Genomic DNA, 25,278 nt, shown 5'->3' on the forward strand with positions numbered 1-25,278 from the left:
CAACCACCCACCCATCGCAAAGGCAGCAACTTACAACTTCGTCGTCCTTGACCCATCCGAAGCGAAGCTTGACATCATTTTCCCGGCTCAAATCTCAAGAATCTCGAACCATAAGCAAACAGCTGTCGTTATCGACCTGATTACCCTCGAAGATGGACGGATCCGGCGGTGCCCCGAAGCCGAGCAGCAGCGTCAAGCTTGTCCTGCTCGGTGAAGCTGCCGTAGGAAAGGTGCGGCCACCATCCGAACCCAAAATCAGAGCTTCTTGCTAAATGCATCGCAGTCGTCGCTTGTCCTGCGCTTCGTCAACAATGATTTCCAGGAGAATAAGGAGCCCACTATCGGAGGTACGAAACGCTGCCGTCGCAGACCGGTCATCTGAGAGTCATAGAGCTAACCTGTCAAACTCGCCTCCTTGCAGCCGCCTTCTTAACACAAAAGTGCAACCTACCGACCCGGACGATCAAGTTTGAGATCTGGGATACCGCCGGCCAGGAGCGGTTCGCCTCGCTGGCACCCATGTACTATCGCAACGCCCAGGCCGCCCTCGTCGTCTACGACCTCACGAAGCCCACATCACTCGTCAAGGCCAAGCACTGGGTGGCGGAACTCCAACGACAGGCCTCGCCGGGCATCGTCATCGCCCTCGTCGGCAACAAGCTCGATCTGACAAACGACGCCGAATCCGGATCCGCCGGCGATCACGAGGAGGCCGACGGAGAGGACTCTGGCGACGCTAGGAAGGTTTCGACGGAGGAGGCCAAGTCGTATGCGGAGGAGGAGAGCTTGCTCTTCTTCGAGACCAGTGCCAAGACAGGTCACAATGTCACGGAGGTCTTCACGGCTATCGCCAACGCCATCCCCGAGACGTCGTTGAAGAGCGCGAGGGGCCCGGGCGCATCACACGCCGTGAGCCGCGGGGCAGAGGACCAGCAACGGGTCAACCTCACTGGGTCGAGGGATGCGGCGGCGAAGGAGGGGTGTGCCTGTTAGTTGTAGAATGGGGGTTTTGTGTGTTTGTGTAACATCTCGAGAAAGGATGATTTGGCGAAGGAGGGATTCCTTTTTCGTTCTTCATCTCCCCCTTCATCATTTTGGAGTCGATCAGTTTTTATGCGCTGCATTTCTGCTACAGGATTTCATTTATGGGAGCGTCCATCCGGCAGAAAATGGGAAGTTCGTCATGAGTCGGAATCAGACACAGTCGCTTGCACCACCTTACAGGCCCACTCCCCGTCGTCGTGTAAAATGGTTATTTTGTGCTGGCAAAGTTCGCCGAAGAAGAAGACACTGAGAAGGATTGCGGGCCGGTTTGGAGCTGATGCTTCGTAGTGCATTATGTAGACGAAATCTCATACATTCAAGAAGACTCATGGCACCTGGTTCATCAAGGCGTTGAGCTTCACCTGGGGTCTGCATCATCCCATTTTAGGCTGCCGAAAATGATGTACAGCCAAGATGGGCGAGTAATGTACCGGGCAGACGTGGTGGCTGGATCAAGCCGGTACTGTAAAACACTGTAAAACCAGCAGGCCGGGAAAGGTGGATGAGCGCATCTGGTTGGTCAGTCACCGCCCACGCGTCCCACCTTTTTTCTGGCCCTTCCCGCGCCTCGTCCACCTCACACTGCTCCGTCACTCAGAATCTTTTTCACGACCACTCTGCTTCTTTGCGCAAACAAGCTCAACAACAAGCAACCGTCCGTCATGACAGCGTATCGCGCGACACGCTGAAACTCCCTCCTTCTTCTTCCTTCATACTAATATCAGGTCGGCGGCGACGCGGCCATTTTTTTGTCGTTGTACTTTCCAGGCCCCTCCTTCACCCATGTATCTCTCTTCTTGATATTCCTTTCCTCCACAAAGACGACAGCATGGCTGTTCACCTTACCCCGGCCCAGGTTGACCTCATCAAGCAAGTCTCCCATGCCCTTCTTCATGCGGTTCGTCAATCGCACTGCTAACTTGGCCTCTCAAGCTCGCTTGCGCCTGACGATATTCCGATTAAGCTGCGATGCGCCAGCTGCAGCAAGCCCGCCGTCAACGCCTTCCGTCTTCCCTGCTGCGAGCAAGCCATCTGCGAGACCTGTCAGTCACTCGATTCCAATTTCGCGTCCACGTACAGCTTCTGACCCATCCTCTAGGCCAAAGTTCTCTGCCCTCATCCTGCCCCGTTTGCGAGCATTCACCCGTTTCCGCCGACGACTGCACGCCGCTCAAGTCACTCCGAACGACGATCAAGGTCTTCATTCGAACCCAAGAGAAAAAGCGAGATGAAGCGCGGTCAAGGGATGCGAAGGACTCGGCACCTCCTACCCCCGTTGATGCAAAGCCGAACGCGCCCATTGCTGGGCCCAGCGAGACTCCTGCCGTCGAGACACCTCCGCAACCTGTCGTGGTCCCCAACGTACGCGAAGAGAACGCCGATGCCCAAGCTACGCCAGTCGTAGATGCCAATGTAGCCAATACTACGGATGTGGATGCCACTGCGGCACAGAACCACGACGTTGGTGTTCCGAAGATGATCCTTTCGGGATGACGTGTGCTAACTCCTTGACCAGAATCCGCCTAACCACGACGAAGAGCCTGTCATCTCTAAGGGAGAGGACGACGATGACGAGACAGTCATTATAACTGGCGATGAGACCGCGGCTGACGGCAGCAAGATAACGAGATCGCAGGAGGATGAGGCTGCGGACAACGACGGCGTAGAGGGTGACGACGCAAATGCGAATGACGGCGCCAACTTCAATGGAGTTAACGGAGGCAACTTTTCGAACATGAACTTTACTGGGAATGGTGACTTCAACCAAATGCAAATGATGATGGCCATGCAGAACGGCATGGGCTCCAACTCGTTTGGCAACTTTCCTATGATGGGTAAGCCCACCGCGTCCCCTTGTCAATGGCCGAAACTAACCGCGTCAGGTATGCCAGGAATGGGTATGGACCCAATGGCGATGCAGAACATGTACATGAACGGCGGCTATGGTCCTCAAGGCATGGGCATGGGAGGCTTCGGCGGTGGTTTCGGCTCAGGCTCCAATAACTGGAACGGGCAACAGTCATGGAATTTCGGCCAAGATAATTTCAATTCTGCTAATGCTGCTGGCATGGGATCTGGTGACTATGGCAACTATAACTCAGGATTCCAGTCAGGGTACAATCAAGGTAATTACGGCCACCAATTCAATGATTACCGCCGCAACAATTACGGCAACCGTGGACGAGGAAGAGGACGCGGCTTTTACGGTGGCGGGGGTTACGGCCGAGGCGGATACCAACAGTATGGCGGCTATGGTGACCAAGGCCACGCGCAACAACAGTATGGAAACAATATGCACGGCCAGGGATCCGAGGATGAAACTCGGGCGGCAGGCAACGTTGACGAGTTTGGCCGCGAGCGCCCAAATGACCAGGATACGACTTCCAATGCAGGAGGCGGCGATAACGCAGAGGGGGGCGGTGAAGGATCGAGACCTACGGACGAGGGCGGTGACGAGCAGGGTCCAGCGGATCAGGAGAATGCTGTGAATACAAACATGGCACAGACATCCGGTGACTACTCTGCGTACAACGGGAACGGCATGTCGGGAGGTTATGGCCCTCCAGGATTCGCGCCTGCAGCCCCTGATGTTCCCATAAATGCCCCGACAGGCCCCAAGGCGATGCGTCAGGGTCTGCCGAATACAAGTTTGCACACTTTGCGGGCGCGAGGATACGTTATACCTGATGAGAGAGGCCGACAGTCGTCGGCAGACGCACTCGCCACTCAGAGTCCCGTTGTGGAACAGGAGCAGCGATCCAGAAGCAGCTCCTCGACGCGGACCAAGGATAAGGACAGGAGCCGTCGTCGAGATGCGAGCCGTGATCGTGAGAGAGAACCTGACGTCAGGTCGGAGAGAGACCACGGCGTAAGAGAACGAGACTACTCACGCTCACCCTCACGCAGCAGAGACCAGAGTCGCGAGCGCAAGAGCGAGCGCGGTGATCGAGATCGGGATCGCCACCGGCGCCGGCGCAGACGCTCAGAATCGAGATCTGTCGACGATCGAGACGATGAGTATCGTCGCAGGAAGCATAAGAGCAGAAAGCACACCTCATACAATGACGAAGACGACATCAAGTCCCGGTCCAGAGACGACGGACACGAAGAGAGGTCCAAATCTGCGTCCCCCAGCGACTCAAAGCGGTCTAGCCATAGGAGCCGCAGAGATCGGGAGGAGAAGCGCCGGGATCGGGAGAAGGACAAGCACCGGGATGACGACTACGACGACTACCACAGAAAGTCTAGCCACCGCTCGCACAGAGAGAGGGATCGTGATCGTGACCGTGATCGCGACTACGATCGTGACCGCAAGGACCGCGACCGCGACCGCGAGAAAGACCGGAAGCGCGACAAGCACAGGGACCGGGAACACCGCCACCGCAGCAGCCGGAAGCAGTCAGCGGAGCCACCCACATCTGTCGACAGGGAATTCAACCCGCCCACCGGCCCTCGTGGCAGTGGTTCAGGTCTTGAGATCAAGGGCGTGAGCTCGAAATCCGGCAGATCGTCCGACAGGCAAGACGGAGGACGACGGGACTCCCAAGCCTCCATCAATAGCAAGTCCGCACCCAGCGTTCCCACCAAGGACGCCCACGCCCTGGAGCGCGAGGCCCGGGATCGCGAGCGTCTGTTGAAGGAGACGCAGCGCATGGCCGGTCTGGCCGGGTTCGCGGGCGCGAAACGCAGCAGAGATGAGAGTAGTGGCGGTGGAGGCGGCGATGAGGGCAAGCGGAGTCGGCGAAAGGGGCGCCGCAGTGAGGCTATCAGCATCGACGAGGAGGAGGAGCGGATGCGTAGGATGGAGGCTGAGCGCGAGGGCAGCCGGTGGGGCTAGAAGCCCGGCGGTCGGCTCGGTACTGCTGCCAGTTCGGGTGCGACGGAGAATAGTGGCGTGAAGCTTGGTCGTCACAACGTTCAGCCTACCAGGCCTCGAAGGGCGGATAATCGCACCAATCATAGCTGAATGGGGGGGAGGGGGGGGCTACTCTAATTCAAAGGTTGAAGAGGAGGCACATCACATGGCCACCACCTAGAGGGTGCTTTTTCTCTCACAAGAGTCTCGGCTTCGGTCAATAGCTACTACCGCCCTTGGCCAGCGTTGCTTCACCAAACATGATATCTTCTAGCGGGCCTCTTTGGGCGAGGTCTTCTTCGCGGGGAGACAGAGCCAGAGCTCCCCAAAGAAAAAGTAAAAGTGAAAGTAAAAGTTGATAGCGGCTTGTAGGGACCGAGAGGGGTTTAGACTTTTTACGCTTCAGTAGCCGGCACGGGCTATCAGAGAGTCTGAACACAATGATTTGATACCATTAACGCTTCCCCTACTATGAATATGACTTGGTGAAGTGTTTGTCAAATATGTCTGTCGTTCCATTCGGTTCTTGGGATTGGAAGCGGATCGCGAAAATCCCCTATCGACGTAGATTTTTGGTGGCGTGCCGTGTCCACGCGTCAAGGAGTATGGCAGGTTTGATCGTGATCAGGCTTGTGGTTGCGAATCAAGCGAGCCTTTTTTTTTCCCCAGTCACTTCATGAGGTATGTTGCAGGTGAACTCGGTTATTCATTGGAATTGCATCTTGGAATACCAGCGGATTAGCAAACGCCGTCCAAGAAACCCCCTCTCCCTCGTCACAGATATCTACCCCTACGTCCGTCCCCACGATCCTATTCAACGTCGGTGCAGTACGTATATAGACTCAGTCAAGTACCTGCTATCGCTGCTTTGTCACCACTCCCGCTCAGGTGAAGGGTCTCTGAAGAAATAAGGCCGTCGAGTATCCCTCAGAGCCATCAAGGCTTCCGCTTGGCACAGTCTGTTGTACTCGGCTTCAATCAGACGAAACTGGACGGTGACGGATTCCATTGGTTCCCCGAAAGAATAGAGAGCCTGTATCTGCCGTTTGATTGCGAACCAAAGGTCTCCGTCGGATACGTCTGAAAACTCTGGCGTGTTACGAGCCTGTGCCCAATCGATCAGGGGCCCTGCGATGGCTTCATTTTCTGCCCGTTCGACTAACAGGTTTCCGTCTTCCACGAGCCAGGCGCGAGTGGTTGCAATTGTGAGTTTCCTGAAACCATATCTGTATTCGGCGGGTATCTGCAGTGCGGCGAGGGCTGCGCGGAGCTCGGCTCTGTGCCTCACTGGCGTGCGAAGATCGTCGTATGGACCCAGCCTCTCTAGGCGTCCGGCAACAGCGCCGGTAGTGAGGGACTTGAAGAGGTATGCCCAGCTGCCCATTCGGCTCTCTGTACAAAAGAGGCCCTGGATGTAGATGAGGAAGTCCGAAGGGTCTTCGGCGTTGATGAACCGCGTCGCAAGACGACCATTAGCCGACTCCTAATCCGCCTCCAAGTAGGCCGATACTGGGAACATGATGGTAGGGCACTCCAAGGTCGGTCGATCTGCAGACGAGCCATCAGAGAGGTCTGGACAGCTGCCGCCGTCCCAATCTGATCCCGATGAATCGTCGTCTGATGTGAGATAATCGTATATTCCGTGAAGATCATTCTCCACTTCGTTGGGGAGGTTAGATAAATAAGGGTTCCTTAGGCCTGGACGTCGGCCAGTGTAGAAACGATAGATGGGCTGTCGTGCGAGCGCGAGGGTGTACATGCTCGGTCCTTCCCTCGGCGGTCGGGGCCTCGGTAGTAAGGATCTTAGGTAGTCCGCTGCGACGGCATCATGAGGCGGTGGACAATCCTGGCACTGAATTCGACGGTGCTGTGTGCATCGGACTTGGTACCGGACTTGTCCCTCTAGATTCCTGCTCGTGTACACTTCCCAGTTCTCGACAGGGGTCCATCGGTTGTCTGAAGCTCGTGTGGACGGGCCAGAGTCATTGTGGGATGTCATCCTGTATGCTTGCAATGAATTCGGATAAGTTATTGGTAGAAAAGTCAAAACAAACAAGATGGGGTTGGGATGCTTCGGGTGTGAGTAAAAGAAGTACAGACGAGGGAGGAAATGCTGGTAAAAAGCAACAAAATAACGGCAATCTTCATGGTAGAACTTGCTTTGAATTAATCCAACGGCCCGAAGTCTCATCAGTGGAAAGACCTTGCTGAAAGGCCGTCCTTGCGTCAAACTCAGGGAAAGATAGCCATTGCATGATCACCTGCATCGCGAGCCTTCCTGATTTGGGTCTCTCGCAGTTTGACGCAAAAGTTATGGCAGGAACAGAGAATGAAACACCTGATTCGATGGGCTGTTGGCAAGCTCTGTGCCAGCTCATCGGACATTTTTTCCAATCCTTGGACTTGGAACCTCTTGCCTGCCGGGAGGGAAGACATGTCCAACGCCAACCTAAAAAAAAATCAATTATAAGATGTCCCCAAGGAAACAAGTGTCGTCCGTGGAAAGTGACGTGTCTGCTCTGACTGCGAAGACGTGTTCTTGAGATCGGCCCAAACGGCCCAGAAATCCTTCATCCAATTCTCTTAGATCGTCCCTAGTGTGTATAATTTCGCATTGTTGTATTGATTTGTCTTCCTTTGGATATGAAGTGGCTTGTCCATGGATCGATAGCTGCTGCGGCCGCTACCGGTGTTTCCGGATTAGCAATAGTGCCATTGTTGATGTGAAGCTGTCGTGACTTTTGGGGTGGTTCTTGAGACCTCGGAGTCTTTTTCTGAACTGTTTACATAGCATTTTGGCATGAAGCACTTCAGCTATTCCCGAATTCCCAGAGGCTGTTGGCGATATTCTGGTCGGCAACCAAAAATCTGGTCTTTGTTGTAACAGCGACCTCTTATTCTAAATACATACTATACATGTCCCACAGCCATGTATCCAGACCGCACAATACTTGATTACATCGGTTGTCATGCTAAACGTTGACTGCATTGCTAGTACTTTGAACCAGCTTTCGTCTCGTTCTACATACAATCTATGTACAACGTGACCGAAGTATTCAGGATCACCAAGGAATAGTCCCATTTCTGCTTGAACACTTTGCCGAAACGCCATTTCGTTTCTCTAGTGTCGCCATCTCCACGATCCTCTTCGCACCCAGCTTGGGGCCGTGATCTTGGTCTCAAGCAACCCCGGGCACACAGCATTCGCAATGCCTCTAACATCTCTCAACAGTTTCGCATAGCTAATGGCCAACATGCTGAAGGTGGCTTTGCTGGCATCGTACGCCTTTGGCGTGACGTCCTAGAACCCTGCAGTCGGGTCCAGGGCAGCGACCATGAACACCTTGGTGGAGCTGACGAAGACGATCCGCGCGAACGGCGCCTTGCGAAGAAGCGGTAAGAGTTTGTCGGTCAGGGCGGCGGTACCGACGACATCTGTGGAGAAGGTGGACGTCCCCTGCTCCCGGACGGAGAGCTCTTTTGTCATGTCGAAGTGCACCTCTGCGTTGTTGACCAGGACGTCGAGCTTGCCAAAAGTCTCGGAGACGGAGGCGGCTGCTGCGACGATGTCTTCGTCGACTGTGAGATCGAGTTGAACAGCTGACGCAGACATACTGCGAGACTGTAGCGATGCGGTGAGATCGTGGTCTGCTTTGAGGCTGCGAGATCCAACGATAACTTGGTAGCGGTGTTAAGCAGCTAGACTTTCGGCAATAGCATGGCCAATGCCGCCGTTGGCTCCGGTGATGAGAACAACCGTCGGGGAGTTCAAGATGCCGCGTATTTCGAACAAATGATACGGGAAGAGCTGTTGGAGGAACATTCGATTCTCATCTGACCTCCTCGCATTATATGTTTAATTTTACGTGCCAGGAGAAACCGTAAGACTTAGATATGAGCTTGAAGTGACTAATTATGATGATTCTGTGAAGATAAAGCAAGTGCAAATGTAAGAGAAGTTCTCACCGGCCTCTAGAATGATAGGGTTCAATTCAGAAGCAAGCTCTACACGCATAGGACCTATTGAAGAAAACTCTATCTCATAGAACCCTCTGACAAGCACGTATCTTGGAGTCTAGAGACTGAGATGCACCACCCTGTGCCACCCCCATGCTTAGCATCATGAGCACGAAAAAGGTTGGAAGACTCCTCTATACACGGAAAGCGAACCGGGATTCGCTATCATGTAGGCTAGGTCTTGGGATCTCCCCGGATGACTCTTGGCCGTTTGAACCGAGCCGTGATTGAGTACGCTAACTTTCTGTCCGGGCTCGGCCCGTCTTTACGGCCTCTCGGAGGGATAAGCCTGGCTGCTCGATCGGCGCTGTCAGCACTTCTTAAGCAGTGTCCGCAGCAGAGGGTAATGTTGAGCGTGCCGTTCTCTCATGACACCAAATCTGAAGTGGCTGGTCAGGCAGGCCTAATCAACAATGGCGTAAAAGAGACGAGATGTGGTTCAGCAAATGTAGCCATCCCCTCGTCAAGCCTCACATGTCTTGCCCACCCATGTGGCTGCTTAGGTATGTGAGATGCTTGACAAGCTTTCAAATCCACATTTCTCATATAGATAAACTTTGCTAGGGCTGATGGACGATTGCTAATCTCATCAAGCGTCTAAAGTTCAACTTCATCCCGAATGTTACTCATCGCTTGGCACAGATTTCGGATGAAAGTTGACGGCAAAAGCATATTCGGAGGCTGCCCTTGGGAAGCTCTCGCTCACAGAGGTCCAAATCTCAAACCTGGTCTAAAATTCCCTCGAAGCCCCCCCAGTCGTTCCAGTGTTGATACATCATCAAAAGAAAACAAGGAATCCCTTCCTATCGCAGCCAGTCTGACCGACAGATGGCACAACACGATTATCACCTTGTATTCATGACCGAATCGAGCGCTACGAGAGAAAGAGTCTGGACCGTCTCACCTCCTCCTCCTCTTCCTCCGAGTCCCCCCCCTCCGCGCCTCCCAAAACCCCTGCAATGGGATGCTGACTTGCAGGGGGTGTTTCGCCAAAAAGTTCAAGCTCGTTGGCCAAGCCAACCGCACCGCACCGCCTGCACAGCTCGCACAAACAAGGCGTCCAATTGGCTGGCTCGCTACTCCCAAAAAAAGAAGTCTCAGAGACTTGCCATATTCGGCGGCACCTTTTTTTGAATCCGCACTTCTCATTCCCAATCATGATTTGGCCAAAACTTTCTCTTCAAACCATTTGCCTGCAATGCAACAGTTCCCCACCATCAGGACGACATTACGCTGCCACCGCCCACTGGCCTCTAATCTTCCTGCTAATGAGATGCGGGCTAGGATCGACATGCCTCAGAGACTGGGACGAGTTTCGACGCAGTTTTCTTCATCCTGAGCTCTCTCTAGATTGTCGACGGAAGATAAGGGGACCTTCTTCGAGGTGTCTTGTCGAACCTCGAAAGCTCGCCAAGCTCCTTCCCCCCTCCCTTCCCCTTGGCAGGTCCCCGCACTGGCGGCCCGGTTCCTGACTTTTTCTCTCCACACGCTTTCCCGGGAGTCGTTAGACCCGTTGTTGGTGGCAGATGAACGGGGCTGAAAGGAGAGGCCCGTGGGTGACAAGCGTTGTGAGCGGCCGGCAATAAATGAGCACAAAAGTAGTGAGACGAGCAAGCGCGAAATCTCACGCGCGCTGACATGACTGGTTGGCCGGTCGGTCGCTCATCCGCCCGCTCAGCCCGGCATAGGCGTTCTTACTATACTGTGTACGCGGGTGAGAAGGAGGGACAAACTTCAGTTTACACGTCTGAGGTACTAGAAATCAGGATCCGCCCTGATTACTGATGCTATATCTACACAGATACCGAGTTTCGAGGCAGATCCTTGCCCCCGTCCTCGATCACGATGCATAGAACCCACCCTTTGTCAGACCGTACCGGTAAGCAGACCAGCCGATTCCCTGAGCTATCCCGAATGGGGTACAAACCCCCGGGGCTGAGAGGAAACAGAGACGCGCCAGACTCGTCGTATTAAACTATAAGCTTGCCTCGCTCCTCTTAGTGGGCGGGGGGGCTAGCCGGCAACGGGACATAGTAGTAGGTAGGAACCGTAAGGTAGTCGTTTTTTTTGCTTTTTGGGTCTGCTCACTCCATCTTTGCTTCGTTTCCATGCCGGCAACCCTTCCCGCTTTCCTGACGCTTCTCCCCTTTCGCTCTCCCGCTCATTTGCATCTCCATTCTTTCCTCACTTCCCTCCTTCCTCTTTTTCCTTCCGACATACCCCTGGTTCATACACTTGGCTGGACTTGGCCGTCCCTCTGCCAAAAAGGCTCTAAACCTATTTGCATCATACGGATATCTCTTGGCGATACACTTACACGCTGTCGGGTGTTTCAAACGTGCCATCACTTTGATTCATGAGACTCCTTGACGGGAGGAGGCAGGCATCTCGCAGAGGGAGAGCAAATCACATTAAGAGAAGCTTAGCGAACTAGAGCAGAAAGAGAGTCGGACGTCCAGTCCAAGCACGCAACCATATAACTTTGAACAAGAACAACACCAAAAGGGGGAGAATCCATGGAGGGGCCAAGACCGAGGGCATCTGAGAAGTTTCTCAAGATGGCGGTGCCGACGCTGAAGACGACGGCGAAACCCCAGCAGCAGCAACACCAGCAGCAATACGAGTCCGGCCTCGAAGTCGCCGAACCAAACGCCTGGAACCGCAACGACATCCACCTCCCCGAGGTCTCCCCTTACAACAACGCAGATGCCCAGACGACAACCTTGCCCCAGGTCGTAGATGACCAGCTGTCGTGGCATCACTACCACAAGCAGAGCCCGAACCTTGATGCGACGACGCCGTCCGTGACGTCCGCGGCCGCCGCGCCGTATTACTTTGCCGCCGGCACCGGCCAGCAGCACCCGCCCGGGTATCACCAGCCGCCGCCGGGGTCACCGGGGTCGGGGTCCCTCGACGGAGCCGGGGACGGCAACGGCAAGACGAGGACCACGATGTGCGGCGTGCGCCGGAAGGTGTGCTACGTCATCATGGGCGTCGCCATAGTCCTCGCCGTGGCTGCCATCGCCGTCGGCCTCGGCGTGGGACTGGCGATGAAGAAGTCGGGCGGTTCATCTGGCAACAAGTCGACGTCAGGGTAAGTTTTCTTGTTCACATTTCATAACTTCAGCCATCCCCCCTCCCCCCTTTCCCTAACTCGAAGTCTCACTCGCGCTCTAACACCCCAACCCCAGCAACTCAACAACAACCCCGCCAACATCAACAAGAAACGCAGTAATCACCTGCCCCTCCTCAGACAACGCAACCTACGCCTCCCCCGACGCGCCAGCCCGCACCTTCCGCCTCATCTGCGGCCACGACTTCAACTCGGCCAATGGCGCCACCGACCTGACGTCCGAGAACGCCACGACCATGGCCACCTGCATCGATCTCTGCGCCTCAAAGGGGCCCGACTGCGTCGGCGCCGGCTGGGGCGATTACTACGGCAACCACGTCTGCTGGATGAAGAGCAAGCTGGGCACCATGAACGTCTCGGGGAACTGGTACTTTGCCGTGGACGTCAACGAGACGAGCGTGGCGGCGTAGATGTGCCGGGGGCGTACTCGTGGTCGTCAAGCTGTGTCCCAGGGCACAAGTAGGAGTTTCACTGCCATCGGACTCGGGCATGAATCCGCGAGGCGAAGTCGGCATAGTTCTTGATACATGCTGGTGGCACGACAGGACTTGGCGTTCAATGAAGCGCTCGGGATGCACTGTAGGTTCTATCTGTGGATGACGAATCGGAACCGGGGGTTCTCTCACGAATGTAATGGGAACTGGGAGATCTATCGCACAAGGGGCTTGTGAACATGATCTAAAAATCGGCGCCATCGGTGCGGCGCTTCAGATATTCATGGGGGTTAGTCACAACAGAGACTATACAACAAGGAGGACACATTCACGATACCATTAGCTTTTCAAAGTCGGAAACTGTTCAAATCATCAAACGTTTCAAGTCTTTTCATTCATTGCTTTTTGATCTCCCTCATGACCCTCACTTGCAGCTCTTCGTCACACGCCAGGCGACGAGCCCTCGTCTGCCAATCACCCTCGTCAATGTGTTCCAGATGCCATCATCGCCAAAGTCGAGGTCATCCAGGTTCAGATGTTGCCTGTACCGCCACACCTCGCGGAATCTCAGGCCTTTGAGTCCCTTGTTGGGAAGGTAAGGGTCGATCCACGTCGCTGATGCTGGTGCAATCAGATATGTTCCGTTCTTTTCCTTTAGATACTCCGAGTTGCGTCGATCCGCTGGCGTGTCGCAAGTCGCGAGCTTGGTCAGCTCCTCGAGAAGCGTGTCGCCTTTCATCCCCATCACATCGCGGGTCGTGAGTACCTCGTTCTTGCCGTTCAGAAGCCAAATGGGGGGCGTGTAAGTCTTCCACCAGACAGCCTGAGTCGCATCTGGCTGCTTGCTCAAAAACACCTGGCCCGGCACGATGCCGCCCTGGTGGTAGACACCCATCAGTATGCCGAAAAACAAGTTGAAGGCAAGCCAGACACCGATCCACACGCGTAGGAGAGTGCGATTCTTGGGAACGTGAACTGATGAGAGGATGAGGGGAACGGTCGGCAGCAGAAATCGAGCTTCTTGGTGCTGGAATACAGACAGCACAAAGACGCCTGAGATGGCCGAATAGAGTCGCAACGAGACGTGTGGTTGCGTAAAGAGCAGCATCGCAGCTGGGCCGATCAGCATGGGAATGTTGACCAGCAGGTGCTGGTACCAAGGGTGCAACCCATGCTGCGCAAGGTTGTCTGTGTCGATATTGTACAGGAGGTTGTTGAGTGGCGTGATGACTGGTCGTGAGATGAGGTCTGCCCACTTGATGGGTTCAGGGAGGTAAAATGCCGTATCCAGGGTAATCGCAACCAAGGTAGTCGTGAGAGCTGCCAACACCATCACGGTGAACGACAAGGGTCTGGTGGGTTGTTAGTGGGCGATCCCCTGATGTCATGGTGCCGAAGGTGGTCCTACCTATTGAGAAAATGGGGTATCAAGCGAAGGCCCGGAATCAACAAAAATGCCGGGAAAGTAATCCTATTGAACAATCCAAAGACGGCCACTACGCCGAGAATTGTGGAAGCAAGGAGCGATGATTGTTGCTGTCACAAGTGTTAGCGTCCTCATTGTGGTGCCCACAAAACAGTGCCAACGGGGGACCTTACCGGGCTCTCGACAATGCGCTGAATCAAGACCAAGCACCAAGCAACAACCAGACACTCAACCGAGTTGGAGAAGGTGTGCGTTTGGTAGGTCCATGTGACATATGACGAGGCGACCAAAAGCACAGCAACGCGACGGTGTCGCGGAGAGCTGATGAGCTCGTGGATAGCCCAATCTTCTAGCACAAAGCTGGTGACGAACATGAGCACGCGCAGTGTCCAAAAGACTGCGATTGGGGGAATCTCGCCATCCTTGCCGTTGCCGATCCACAGCCATCTCAACAACATCATGGGCAGGCCGTAGACGGGCCATAAGGGGAAGACGCTTCGTATCGGGTGCTCGTTTGTGAATTCCCATGTGTGCCGTACCGGGTAGCTAAAGATTTGGCCTGCGCCACGCCGTTAGTCCTGGTCCCGCTGAGCAAGAACGAGCGCCAAACTCAATCCGAGCTCCGTGGGAGGAAGCTCCATAGCGCGAGACAGAGAGCTGCGCACGCTCTACCCAAGTCGAGGGAGCGGGATGCAGTAGCTGGAAATCAAGCCAAACGTACCTGCGATAACCTCTGGGCCTTGAAAATTCTCGTCGGGGTGCAGGTAGCTGGGTGACAGGGCGAACCATAGCCGGACCAGCACCAGGAACAGGTACGCTCTCCGCCACATGACTCCGTGTGCTCTCGATTATTATTTATTGGTAGTTGCTGCGCGTAGCTCGGGCATCGGTTTGCGGTCGAAGGATGGAAGTTGCCAGTGGTCGAGTATTAGGCGAAGCAAGGCCGGCGAGAGGTTTGTTGGGGAAAGGAGTGTATGTCGCAACGTCGCATCATCAGGAGGAGAAGCGCATGGAAAGGAGCCAAGTACGCGACCGTTTACCACGCGGAGCAGAGGCTCAGGAGGGAGAGGTGGGGTAAATGTAGAGCAAGAAGTAGGATGGAACAAGACAAACAAAGAATGGGAAATATTATTTTCGAAGGTGAGGCCCGGCGAGGGAGGGGCCAGAGAGAAGCAAAGGGAAAAGAAAAGAGGTGCGCAAGTCGTGGTGCGGCTAAGGCAAGGCAAGGTCAGGTAAATGTAAGGTCAGGTAGGGTGATGGTCAGGATATTTTTTGCGCGCGGACTCGGGTCGAGAGAGTGATTTAGTGTCGCTCCCGCTCTCTGTCAGCCCGCAGCTCTTATGGAGGGGATGTTGCACTGTCCAAAGTACGGATACCTTGATCTTACTAGGTGTAACTCGGGTTGTATTAAGGTCCAGTTCCGGAGCAATACAGATAGGCCCAGAACTATCCATATGAGGGTGTATCCGCAATCTCTGAGACTACTTTAGCGGGCACATGGCCCCTGCTCTTGCTTCTGTTTGGTGGTTGGGCACTTGTTTGATTTCTTGCCTTTCCCAGTTTCCACCAGGGGAGCCAGGTGAGATGAGCTCGGGGTGTGAGTCGTGACTGTGAGGTGAGGTCTGCTGAGAGACAGGAGAGGAGGAGGAGGTGTCAAAGTTGGAAGCTCCGCTGACCGGAGGAGTCCAAGGACCAGGGAGTCAGGTTTCCAGGTTGTTGTTTGTTCGACGATTCGTTCCTTCCCTCTCTCATCTGCTATGAATCTGGCAGGCACGCATACCATATTCGTTGCTGCTGCCACGCTTGGTAGAATGCTTATTCCCCGGCACACCTCAGGTACAGGGATCGCCAACCTGGTGTGGCGTACTATGTAGCTTTCGACGCACGAGTCCGCGACGTGGTTGCTGGCAGAGAGGAAAAAACCGACAGACTTTTGGGGAATATGCCCCCCCGACTGTCGACAGCCCGCCAGTCCGCTGCAACGGGCCCTTGTTCCCTGCCAAGCTCTTCTCTAGAGCCCTCGGTTGGGAGCGCTAGTTCCCAAAGCGGCAAGGCAGACTGCCACCGGCGGGCAACTGGGACGCTCAACTCTGTCCTCAACTCTCTCACTCTCCAGGGGAGGAGAGCAGCACCCCTTTCCCCTGACAGCCAACCAGATAACACCGACTCAGTCAGCAGGTTTCTCGAACCACAACCATCCATCTGTCTTGCTGTCATTATGCATCATTTCCCATCTGCCCGGCATGGGGGCTGCCTGTCAACAACTTGTCAACTTTGCCAGTTGGTGTACTGGTCTCTAACATGTCTCCCGAGTAACGCGCGCAGCAAAAAAAAAGCCATGCCACCGGGCCATCACGCTCTGTTCGTCCGGTAGAAATCGGTATTGATATCAGACGAACGTAATGATGCCAATCTCGGGACGCCATCTGCGCATCCGCGGCCGTAGTCGCGTTCGCGCCTTCGACCGTCGACGGAAGCTTCGGGATCGCGGGCCCCATCAACATCCGGCACTATGTATAGATTACTCATTATTAAATTTCACGGACGCAGGCGCGCCGCCCACTCCCACTGGCGCGTCTCCATGAAACGGGCCCAACCTTCATTATACACTCTATGCCCTGATCCGAGAAATTGGAATCTTGAAAACAGTACTTTGTAGGGAGACTGGGAATGATAGGCCATCTGCCGCCGTCTTTAGGTAGTGTCTCGCGCCACGAGATTGGGGCCTGCCCTGCTCGCGTCGCGGGGGATTTGGACCCGTGGAGAAGACAGGCTCTTTAAAGTGCTTGCAGCTCGCTTTCGCCATTGGCCCTGTCTTGTCGTGTCCCACCCCTGGCCATCTCCAGACTCTAGTCGGACATTTCCTTCGATACGGATAAGAGACCTTATCCACGGCCTGTATAATTCGATGGCACGTCCACGTAAGATGTCACGGGGAATGTTCCTATGCTTGAGCGGTGAGGGTAAATCTAGCCGCTGACTTGATCACTCGAGACGGAGAGAAAACATAACAGATCCTGCCAGCAAGCATCGACCCAGGAGCGGGCCAGTGTCAAAGCCACCCACCAATGCAACCGTTGCCCAGGAGGAGGCGGTGCTCCGTCGCCGCAGATACGGCGTACTAACAGGAATAGACATTGGTGTCACTACGGCCGTCTTCGCTGGACCCGCTGCCCCGGTTCTGCCTTGCCGGTCTCTTCGGCTTTTAGCTAAGCGGCGACGACAAGCTTGTCCGAGTCTAGCAGCAGTCACCTTCTGTCCGGCTCCGAGAATAGGTCTGCCGTTTGCGGAGAACTGCCTAGCACCTACGATCCGTCGTAGAGAAGTATCGCATTGGGTTGCATTAATATTCGACGTCGTGGGCCAAATGTATAAAATGTGCTGTTTTCTCTCTTTCGGCCTGGCAGAAGGAGGGAGGTGGGCGATGCCTGATCGAATCTAGTGTCGTTGATCACGAGTGACCCTCAGCAGGTATCAACAACCGGGTCATGGGATGGTATTTATTTAAGTCTAGCAAGCTGGCTGTTGCCCCGAGTATTCAGCACCATTCTCTCGTACTCTGGCCCAAAATATAGACATCTTTGCAAGTTCGTCTCAGTCAATCTGCAATGTCCTTCGGAATCCAGATTCGCCCAAAATATTGACACAAGCCTCGGCTGCATAGGTGGTAGCACAGGAAAGACACAGGCTCGATGCAAGAGCCTGAGGGACAGAGGATTCTTGCTAGGCGCAGCAACTGAGAATATTTTCTGTCGAGAGGAAATGAGGCTATTCATGGAAAGTAATGATGAGAACTCTTGACCGTCATCTCCTTCACGTAAGTAAGTATTATAGGGGTGTATTGCTAATGGAGCCATCAGAAACTGTCCAGCAGATGAATGCTTACCTCACTTAAGGTGCCTCCCGTAGGTTAGTGAATCAGCTCGTCGAGAGCCTTTCGGACAATATCGATTGATGTCTTAAGCTACCTTATCCAGAACAAAGCTTCATACTCAACGGCTCCGGAATAATGTGAGATTTAATGGCTCCTTTTATGTTGCTATTGATGTTCTTTCTGTGCCCTTCCAAGCAGCTTTGAGAAATTCCCCTAGCTCGTGACCCCAAACCAAAAGTGAAAGGGCCGTCGCAAACCTCAATGCAAGCCGAAAACGTCTCTGCACGTTACCTAATGCAAGGGGGGGCCAGCTGTGCCTTCTTCCTTACTTTTGTGCGTAAACTTGCAGCACTTTCTTCTTTCCTTGGTAGATGTATCCGTACGAGAGGCGACGAGCCTTCCATTGAGGTGCTGTACCTTTGTGGGCGAGGCCCGCTGAAAGAGTACCTCCAGCTGTGGACTTCCAGGTTACTTCTCCAGGCAACAGACCGAAAGACCCATAAATGCAAACAGACCAGATCACTTTGGACCAATCAAAGAACCTACTGCCCTTACCTCTCTGCCTGCTCCTTCAGCTTCCACGGGTAGCGACGCCCTCTCCTCTATACTTCTTCACAACCAACAGCCGCCTGGCCCCCGCCCGAACCCAAACTATCCAATCTAACGCCTGACGCAACAAAAGGCCATCTTCGACCTCACAGATTCCCTACTTCGTTTGCTCACCTGCATTTAGACAAACCGCGATTACTCTCGCGCACATTATCTTCAAACCCGACTTCTTTCTCCGAATCGTTAATAAAAGGTCTTTATCCCACTCCATCCCCCGCCGATCGCCTCTTCAGCCTCCCCCCACCATCCTCCAGATCCAACTTCGATCCATCAATCAATCAATCAATCAATCAATCAATCACTCAATCACTCAATCACTACTATACCCATCGCCATCCACCAACTTCAAGCTGACTGCTCTAAGAAATTCCACATCGTAATTACTCATTTCACCCGACAAAATGGCCGCCGAGAAGAAGGATTCCAAGATCTGGGTTCAGTCCAACGATAACATCACGATCCCCGTTGGTACGTCAGACCCCTCCTTCCACTAATCGACTTTGTCGTCGCGCTTCGCTGACTGGTATCTCCTAGATCGCGTTGTCGCTGAGCGCTCCATGCTCATCAAGAACATGCTTGAGGATGTTGGTGATGACAGCATCAGCCAGGAAAACCCCATTCCTATCCCCAACGTACGTGCCGTTGCCACCTCGCCTATCGGTCGACTAGTCGACAAATACTGACATTATTCTCCCAGGTCAACGAGGCAGTCCTTCGCAAAGTCATCGAGTGGTGTGAGCACCACCGTAACGATCCCGTCCAGTCCGCCGATGACGAGAACGATGCCCGCAAGAAGACCACCGAGATTGAGGAGTGGGACCAGAAGTTCATGCAAGTTGATCAAGAGATGCTCTTTGAGATCATCCTCGTATGTTGCCCCGTCGCTCCCACCGCTCTGTGAACTGATCTAATGTGTCCACAGGCATCCAACTACCTCGACATCAAGCCCCTCCTTGACGTCGGATGCAAGACCGTCGCCAACATGATCAAGGGCAAGTCGCCCGAGGAGATCAGAAAGACGTTTAACATTACCAATGACTTCACCCCCGAAGAGGAGGAGCAGATTCGCCGCGAGAACGAGTGGGCCGAGGATCGTTAAATACCACGGCAAATTAAGTGGTGGAAGAGCCGGAGTCTGGGTTCGACCTAGTCTTCGGACATTTCTCTGCACTCCTAATGTGTGATGCATCGTACTCCGGCGTTTTAACGATCGCTCATTGATTCGTTTTTGATTACCCTGGAAAGTTTGCGGTTTGCTCCACAGGTCAGGAATTAGCGTCCCATAAGGACAGGGACGCTCGGTGTATGAGGCGCGCAATACACGATCATCCCTTGCGCAGCAGATATGCGCATCTCATTTGATTTTGCTAGATAGTCATAGCAATGCAAACAAATTCGACTTCGCGTCTGAAGCATAGTATTATTGGTCGGTGACATTCTAGCGCCCATGACCAGCCAATCCAACCGTCTGACAGTGGCTGCATCGAACCTCAGTATCGATGCCCCTCACAGAACTTGATTTTGACATTGGGCAAAGTTGGCTGTGCTGATTGGGCTACACAGGAAGACTTAAGCACGCTTTTGAATGCGCATTTGGCACGCTGTACAATCGATAAGGGTCCGTTTGTGTACGACAGTGAGTCATTGGAAAATGGAGGGCGCGATAACTGTTCAAAGAACAGATACGGTCACGTCAAGTCTTGATTAGACCTGCCTCAGCCCTCCACGGGTGGCTGTCTCAAAAAACAACCGAGATCGCCTCCTGCCACTGTAGATAGGCGTGCACAAATAATAGCGATGGAAAGGCTCAATAACATGAGACCGTCACGCAAGTACTCAGTAAACAAGTGATCGTGGGGGCCTCATCTCTTCAGAGGCAAATTTTGCATTCCTTTCCCTATGACCGTAACATGCAATACGTAGAGTCTAGCCGAACCGGGCATCCATTTTGTTTCCCCACCATCCTGTAAAAAGACTCCCCCACGAATCAGGACTCGAGCCAGTGGGTATTTGAGTCCATCAGAGTGACCCCTCCCGTTTGATGTGAAGTTTCCCAAGTCGAGCGCGGCGTCGTCGTTCGGTCGGCGGTACCATGGAGATGGAATCCGCAGGATAGGGTAGGGATTTGAAGAGAGAAGGAGGCGAGGCGTTTAGATGCCGAGACGGGTCTTGCGCCAGTGACGACGCTTCGCGTTGTAGCTGTGGTCATGTCAGTGTATGTTTGGCGGGGGTGTTTTCCAGTGATAAGAGCCATCTCGTTCCGCCCTGGATTATTCACGATCCAGAAATAGAACAAAAAGACCTCTTGAAAGGGTGTATCGTACCGAATAGTGTTACCGGTGCGAAGGCGAATCCATTGGGGGATGGGGCGGTTCTGCTTCTGCGCCTTGGCGAGCTTCTGCTTCGTGCGGAAAGACTTGTGGCTCTGTACCGCGGGAAATGGTCAGCGTTCTGCTTGGGTTTGGGGTTTCTTTCATCTTTTCGTTCGTTCGCCCTCCTCGATGATTGACGATGTTGCCCCTCCCTCCATCCTGCCTCAACACCCCGTCCACAGTCGACGCACACGTCGAAACGCGCAGCCAGGACGCAATAGGTCGATAAATTCGGTCGCGGGCAACATCATCATCCGTCGAAGAGATCGTTGAGGGGGGCGTGTTCCATCACGTACCGGCATTTTGACGGCTGTTGGCTGATCAAACTGGTCGAGTCCGTTGGGGGTGCAGTTGTTCTCCAGATGGGTTGGGATGAATCAATCTCACCACTAGAAATGAGAAATTCTTGTGCACAAGGCGCACTAGGTTAGCGAGCCCGCAATCGCCTTGATTGGTGGAAAGAGGTAGAGGTGGAGTCGGTCACGCTTTCGGAGAGGAGGTCACCAGCCACTGGGGCTCAGCCGTGTGGCTCGCTCTCTTTTCGCTCAGGCGCTGATTAGATAAGAACCGACTAGGTACCTTACCTACCTAGGTAGGGTAGATGATGGAATGGGAGGTTTCTGCCTCAGGCGTCAACTAAAGAATCTGCTTATGTGATAATCCCTGACATACCGATAGGCTCGAGCGGCAGACGACCCCAGGAGCCGCGGACCCGTTTGGACGCCCGTGCATGTCTTAAAAACTGTCAATTAGGGGGGACCCGTTCCGCTACCTTACGCCTTAGGGGCTGACAAGCCATCGAGATTCTTTTGCAACGGTCCTTTGTCTGCTGAGGTACTCTCAAGACACAAAAAAAAACCGACAAAACGAAACCCACGAATTAGCGAAACGTTTGGAACAAGAAATAGGAGAAGAGCCATCTACTCTTTTTGCCCCTGAAAAGCCACAGAACGCTTGTCGCCCTTTTCTTACGCCCTTCCTCCTTTTCTTCAACACGGGAAGGCCCTGCGTTTGTACATAATTCACCGAGCGGGCGGAGCTTTTTCTTTGGTCGCCTTTCGTCATTCTACTGCTGGCTCGCCCCTTGGGAAACAAGCCACCTTTTGCTACCACCAACCTTACCTACCTACCTTAACCTCCGCGACCCTCCTGTCCCGAGGCCAACCGCGTATATTGTGACCGCATACAAGTCGCAACTCAACCTAAATCTACATACGGCCTTTTCGCATCCCTGCCGAGGTCGAATTTACACAACGACCAACCTCATCCCACACCGAGTCTCTTCGAAACGCAAAATCCTCCTCCAAAATGGGCGCAAGCATGTCATGGCTGTCGGGCCTGATGTGGTCGAAGAAGGAGATCCGTATATTGATCTTGGGACTGGTACGCGACTTCCCAGGCTTTTTCGCCAGCAAGTCCATGATGCAACGAAATCGTCCGAAACGCAGAGACGCAGAGGCTGACAAACCACCGTGTTCTTGTGACTGTAGGATAACGCTGGCAAGACGACACTTTTGTACAGACTGAAGGTGAGTTTGCGGCCTACTGCCCACCCCGCCGCTTAAGCGTGCTTTTCGCAAAGCACCCTTAACTAACCCTCTTGCGACCTGTCCAGATCGGTGAAGTTGTCACCACGATCCCGACGATAGGGTTTAATGTCGAGTCCGTCACATACAAAAACCTCAATTTCAACGTTTGGGTATGCAAACGCCTCCGCGAATCCTCTTCCTCCTCCTCCAAAACACCACTTGCGAGCGAAAGACTGACAGCAGCTGCGCGCGTCCCGACTATAGGATCTAGGTGGTCAGACCAGCATCCGCCCATACTGGCGGTGTTACTACGCCAACACAGCCGCCGTCATCTTCGTTGTCGATTCGACCGATATCGAGCGCCTGCAGACCGCTGCCGAGGAGCTTGGCGCCATGCTCAACGAGGAAGAGCTCAAGGACGCCTCGCTCCTCGTCTTCGCCAACAAGCAGGACCAGCCCGGCGCGAAGGGCGCGGGCGAGATCTCGGAGGCGCTGCGCCTGGGCGAGCTGCGCGACCGGAACTGGAGCATCATGGCCTGCTCCGCGGTTGACGGCAGCGGTGTCACAGAGGGCATGGACTGGCTTGTCGTACGTGCACATTCTGGCGGATTTGACTTTGAATGGAATACTGACCTGTTCTACCAGCAAACCGTTAACCAGGAGTCATAAAGACGGAGTCTTTACTTCGCTGACCCTACACACGACCAACCTCTCAAAATAACCATTTATATATTACGCCCCTCACGATTTTATAATATAGCCCATTACTTGGGTAGAGCTGCGCATTGATGTGTGTTTATCGACGTCTTTTTGTTTTGGTGCGAGAGAGACGTACTCGCAAGATCTTCGTCGGTGCCCCGCGTATTGCAGGAACGGCCCTTGTGCGTTGGGTAGTGGCGGACCAAAGGCCGAGTACTGGGAACAGTGACCTTTGGTCAGGCCGCCGCGTGCGTCTACGAGTATCTAAACAACAGGATATCGAAACGCGGGTGGGTGAGCGCGCACATTGCGCAGATACGTTTCATGAGGCGACCAGAGGGCCCGAACAGGAAGGGCGAGGGAGACACACACAGAGAACGGAAGACGTGAAAGAGAGAGAGACACTCGAGTTGATTCGTCATTTTATCAGTTTATACGCTTCTAATGCCAGCACGGGGACGTCGTACCGCGTCCCTGGTTTCTGTTCTGACGCGTCGTTGGTCGCTCGCGTGATGGCTTACCACCCCTTTTCCTAGAGTTCTTGCATCTTTAAATGAGGTCCTGGCAGTACTGGGAGCCCGATACCGCGCATTTGCAGTCTAAATCCCGTCTACAACGCCTAAAAGACCTCGAGACTGGGTGAGATATGCACTAAAAGTACAGACAACTCATTAGGTTACTCAAAGCTACCCGGCTCTTTTGAGAAACCAACCTCGTTTGCCCATCTAAACCAGCATCACGACGAACCCGAACCCAATCCCGACCCCGACCAGCATCACAACGCCCCACGGCTGATCCTTCACCGCCGGCCCGGATCCGCTGATGGCACCCGGGACGGAAGTGGCCGATGTCAATTCGGTGGGACACGCTGACTCCGTTGTCGTCGTCTGCTTCTCCCGCTGTTGCCTCCGCACGATGGGTATCTCAAAGTAGCACGTCGCAGGCTGAGGACTGGTCGATTCCACCGTCAGATTCGGCCTCGTGGCGGCGTCCTCCCCGTTTCGACTTGTCGTGCCCTCCGTTATCGTGGGGAAGAAGCCGTTACCTGCCGTGGGCGAGAGCGAGCGGGATGTTGTCGTTGTCGTCGAAACAGGGGAGAAAGACTCGCGTGGAGGAGAGGCAGATGTAGAGGCAGATGTGGAAGTGGAGGGAGAGGAGGAGGAAAAAGAAGAGGAGGAGGTTTGTTGTGTCAAGGGGGTGGTGCAGCCTACGGATTTGGCCAGGCCGCAGGCCATGTGCCTTTCGCACCACCAGGTCTCGGAAGAGGCGTGGCAGCAGAGCGCGCCGACAGGGATGCAGCCGTCGAGGCAGGGGACTGTGGTTCCGGGGCATTCTGTGCCGTCGTCGTCATCGGCGGGGGGAGAGGACGGGGACGAGATGGAGGTCGGTTGAGAGTTTGCTGCTGTGGTGAAGGTGAAGGTGAAGCTGTGGAGGAAGAGGAGGGATATCGATATTGAGAGGATCATCTTGTAAGTTGCTTGCCTTCTCACTTGGGGTATTTTGAGGAAAAGTTGGAAGTGTTCAATTTCATATCAAGGAAGCGTTCTCGCGGCAAGAGCTTTTCCCCCGAAAGGGAACTCGTAGGGCAGCCCCTTTTTAAAGTCGTGATGGCAGCACCAATGGACGACATAGTGAATCACACTACGGGTATGGGCTGGGGGGTGAATGAATCACAATCCACGTCTCTTCGTCTCACCTCTCATCGTGATGATTGTTTATTCACAGAGACAAACTCATGTTTGCTTCCCTAGCCGCGTCCCTCCCCTCATAGCGGACACATTCGGATCCGGCCGGCTTCGGGTGCGGGTGCGACGCCGTCGGGGAGTTTGCCACGTTTGCCTGGCTCCCGTCTCGTTCTCTGTTCAACCTGGACACGTCGTTCAAGGTGCGTCTGTGTCGACAGCCAGTGAAGAAATCCGGAATGATTGCAAGAGTAGATTGCCCGAAGTTGGGTGGATCATGTAATTTGTTGAGGCCGTCGACTAGGGGTCTTGTCGAGCAATCATTATGGGCCTCGTGAAGTTTGCTGGTCAGCAGTGTATACTAGCTACCGATGAAGCTACCCAGGATAGTATGCTGCACTATTCTATAAGGTGGCTTCGGGAGAAGCTTAGATTTTGCCCAAAAACTTTTGACATAGACATGGCACAGGGGCGATTCGATCTATTCGCTGATTGATGGCTGCTCAACCCAGCAAAGGTACGTCATGGCCTTTCCAGAACGATCAAAGATGACAGACTCATTCGCTTTCTCACTAATGACGATCGCTTGCAGCGTTGGATCCT

The 25,278-nt window shown here is 54.0% G+C and overlaps 9 protein-coding genes across 9 annotated transcripts; 5 read left to right on the forward strand and 4 right to left on the reverse strand.

Moving 5' to 3' along the window:
- Nucleotides 1-152: 152 nt before the first annotated feature.
- On the forward strand, nucleotides 153-4,882 carry CORC01_09078 (pre-mRNA-splicing factor 38B; the record flags this gene model as incomplete). Its single annotated transcript, XM_022620708.1, has 7 exons — nucleotides 153-230; nucleotides 284-347; nucleotides 422-980; nucleotides 1,978-2,087; nucleotides 2,144-2,505; nucleotides 2,561-2,879; nucleotides 2,928-4,882. The coding sequence occupies 7 exons, from the start codon at nucleotides 153-155 to the stop codon at nucleotides 4,880-4,882; spliced, it is 3,447 nt and encodes a 1,148-aa protein (XP_022472807.1).
- An 889-nt stretch (nucleotides 4,883-5,771) lies between these two features.
- CORC01_09079 (short-chain dehydrogenase) lies at nucleotides 5,772-8,723 on the reverse strand (the record flags this gene model as incomplete). The annotated part of the gene is made up of 4 exons (XM_022620709.1): nucleotides 5,772-6,383; nucleotides 8,055-8,201; nucleotides 8,259-8,548; nucleotides 8,606-8,723. The coding sequence occupies 4 exons, from the start codon at nucleotides 8,721-8,723 to the stop codon at nucleotides 5,772-5,774; spliced, it is 1,167 nt and encodes a 388-aa protein (XP_022472808.1).
- A 2,710-nt stretch (nucleotides 8,724-11,433) lies between these two features.
- Nucleotides 11,434-12,460, forward strand: CORC01_09080 (uncharacterized protein; the record flags this gene model as incomplete). Its single annotated transcript, XM_022620710.1, has 2 exons — nucleotides 11,434-12,011; nucleotides 12,109-12,460. The coding sequence occupies 2 exons, from the start codon at nucleotides 11,434-11,436 to the stop codon at nucleotides 12,458-12,460; spliced, it is 930 nt and encodes a 309-aa protein (XP_022472809.1).
- A 448-nt stretch (nucleotides 12,461-12,908) lies between these two features.
- On the reverse strand, nucleotides 12,909-14,740 carry CORC01_09081 (GPI mannosyltransferase 4; the record flags this gene model as incomplete). The annotated part of the gene is made up of 4 exons (XM_022620711.1): nucleotides 12,909-13,836; nucleotides 13,893-14,020; nucleotides 14,084-14,469; nucleotides 14,632-14,740. 4 exons carry the CDS (start codon nucleotides 14,738-14,740, stop codon nucleotides 12,909-12,911), a joined length of 1,551 nt encoding a protein of 516 aa, XP_022472810.1.
- A 4,054-nt stretch (nucleotides 14,741-18,794) lies between these two features.
- Nucleotides 18,795-19,492, forward strand: CORC01_09082 (E3 ubiquitin ligase complex SCF subunit scon-3; the record flags this gene model as incomplete). Its single annotated transcript, XM_022620712.1, has 4 exons — nucleotides 18,795-18,861; nucleotides 18,928-19,025; nucleotides 19,091-19,261; nucleotides 19,316-19,492. The coding sequence occupies 4 exons, from the start codon at nucleotides 18,795-18,797 to the stop codon at nucleotides 19,490-19,492; spliced, it is 513 nt and encodes a 170-aa protein (XP_022472811.1).
- Nucleotides 19,493-20,543: 1,051 nt separating this feature from the next.
- CORC01_09083 (uncharacterized protein) lies at nucleotides 20,544-21,067 on the reverse strand (the record flags this gene model as incomplete). Its single annotated transcript, XM_022620713.1, has 3 exons — nucleotides 20,544-20,592; nucleotides 20,718-20,818; nucleotides 21,062-21,067. The coding sequence occupies 3 exons, from the start codon at nucleotides 21,065-21,067 to the stop codon at nucleotides 20,544-20,546; spliced, it is 156 nt and encodes a 51-aa protein (XP_022472812.1).
- Nucleotides 21,068-22,073: 1,006 nt separating this feature from the next.
- CORC01_09084 (ADP-ribosylation factor-like protein 1) lies at nucleotides 22,074-22,963 on the forward strand (the record flags this gene model as incomplete). Its single annotated transcript, XM_022620714.1, has 5 exons — nucleotides 22,074-22,148; nucleotides 22,256-22,294; nucleotides 22,381-22,464; nucleotides 22,559-22,882; nucleotides 22,940-22,963. 5 exons carry the CDS (start codon nucleotides 22,074-22,076, stop codon nucleotides 22,961-22,963), a joined length of 546 nt encoding a protein of 181 aa, XP_022472813.1.
- A 119-nt stretch (nucleotides 22,964-23,082) lies between these two features.
- On the forward strand, nucleotides 23,083-23,529 carry CORC01_09085 (uncharacterized protein; the record flags this gene model as incomplete). The annotated part of the gene is made up of 1 exon (XM_022620715.1): nucleotides 23,083-23,529. One exon carries the CDS (start codon nucleotides 23,083-23,085, stop codon nucleotides 23,527-23,529), a length of 447 nt encoding a protein of 148 aa, XP_022472814.1.
- A 189-nt stretch (nucleotides 23,530-23,718) lies between these two features.
- Nucleotides 23,719-24,459, reverse strand: CORC01_09086 (uncharacterized protein; the record flags this gene model as incomplete). The annotated part of the gene is made up of 1 exon (XM_022620716.1): nucleotides 23,719-24,459. One exon carries the CDS (start codon nucleotides 24,457-24,459, stop codon nucleotides 23,719-23,721), a length of 741 nt encoding a protein of 246 aa, XP_022472815.1.
- Between the last annotated feature and the right edge of the window lie 819 nt (nucleotides 24,460-25,278).

This window comes from Colletotrichum orchidophilum (assembly GCF_001831195.1).
Source record: "Colletotrichum orchidophilum strain IMI 309357 chromosome Unknown Scaffold_80.1, whole genome shotgun sequence".
Taxonomy (NCBI): Eukaryota; Fungi; Ascomycota; class Sordariomycetes; order Glomerellales; family Glomerellaceae; genus Colletotrichum; species Colletotrichum orchidophilum.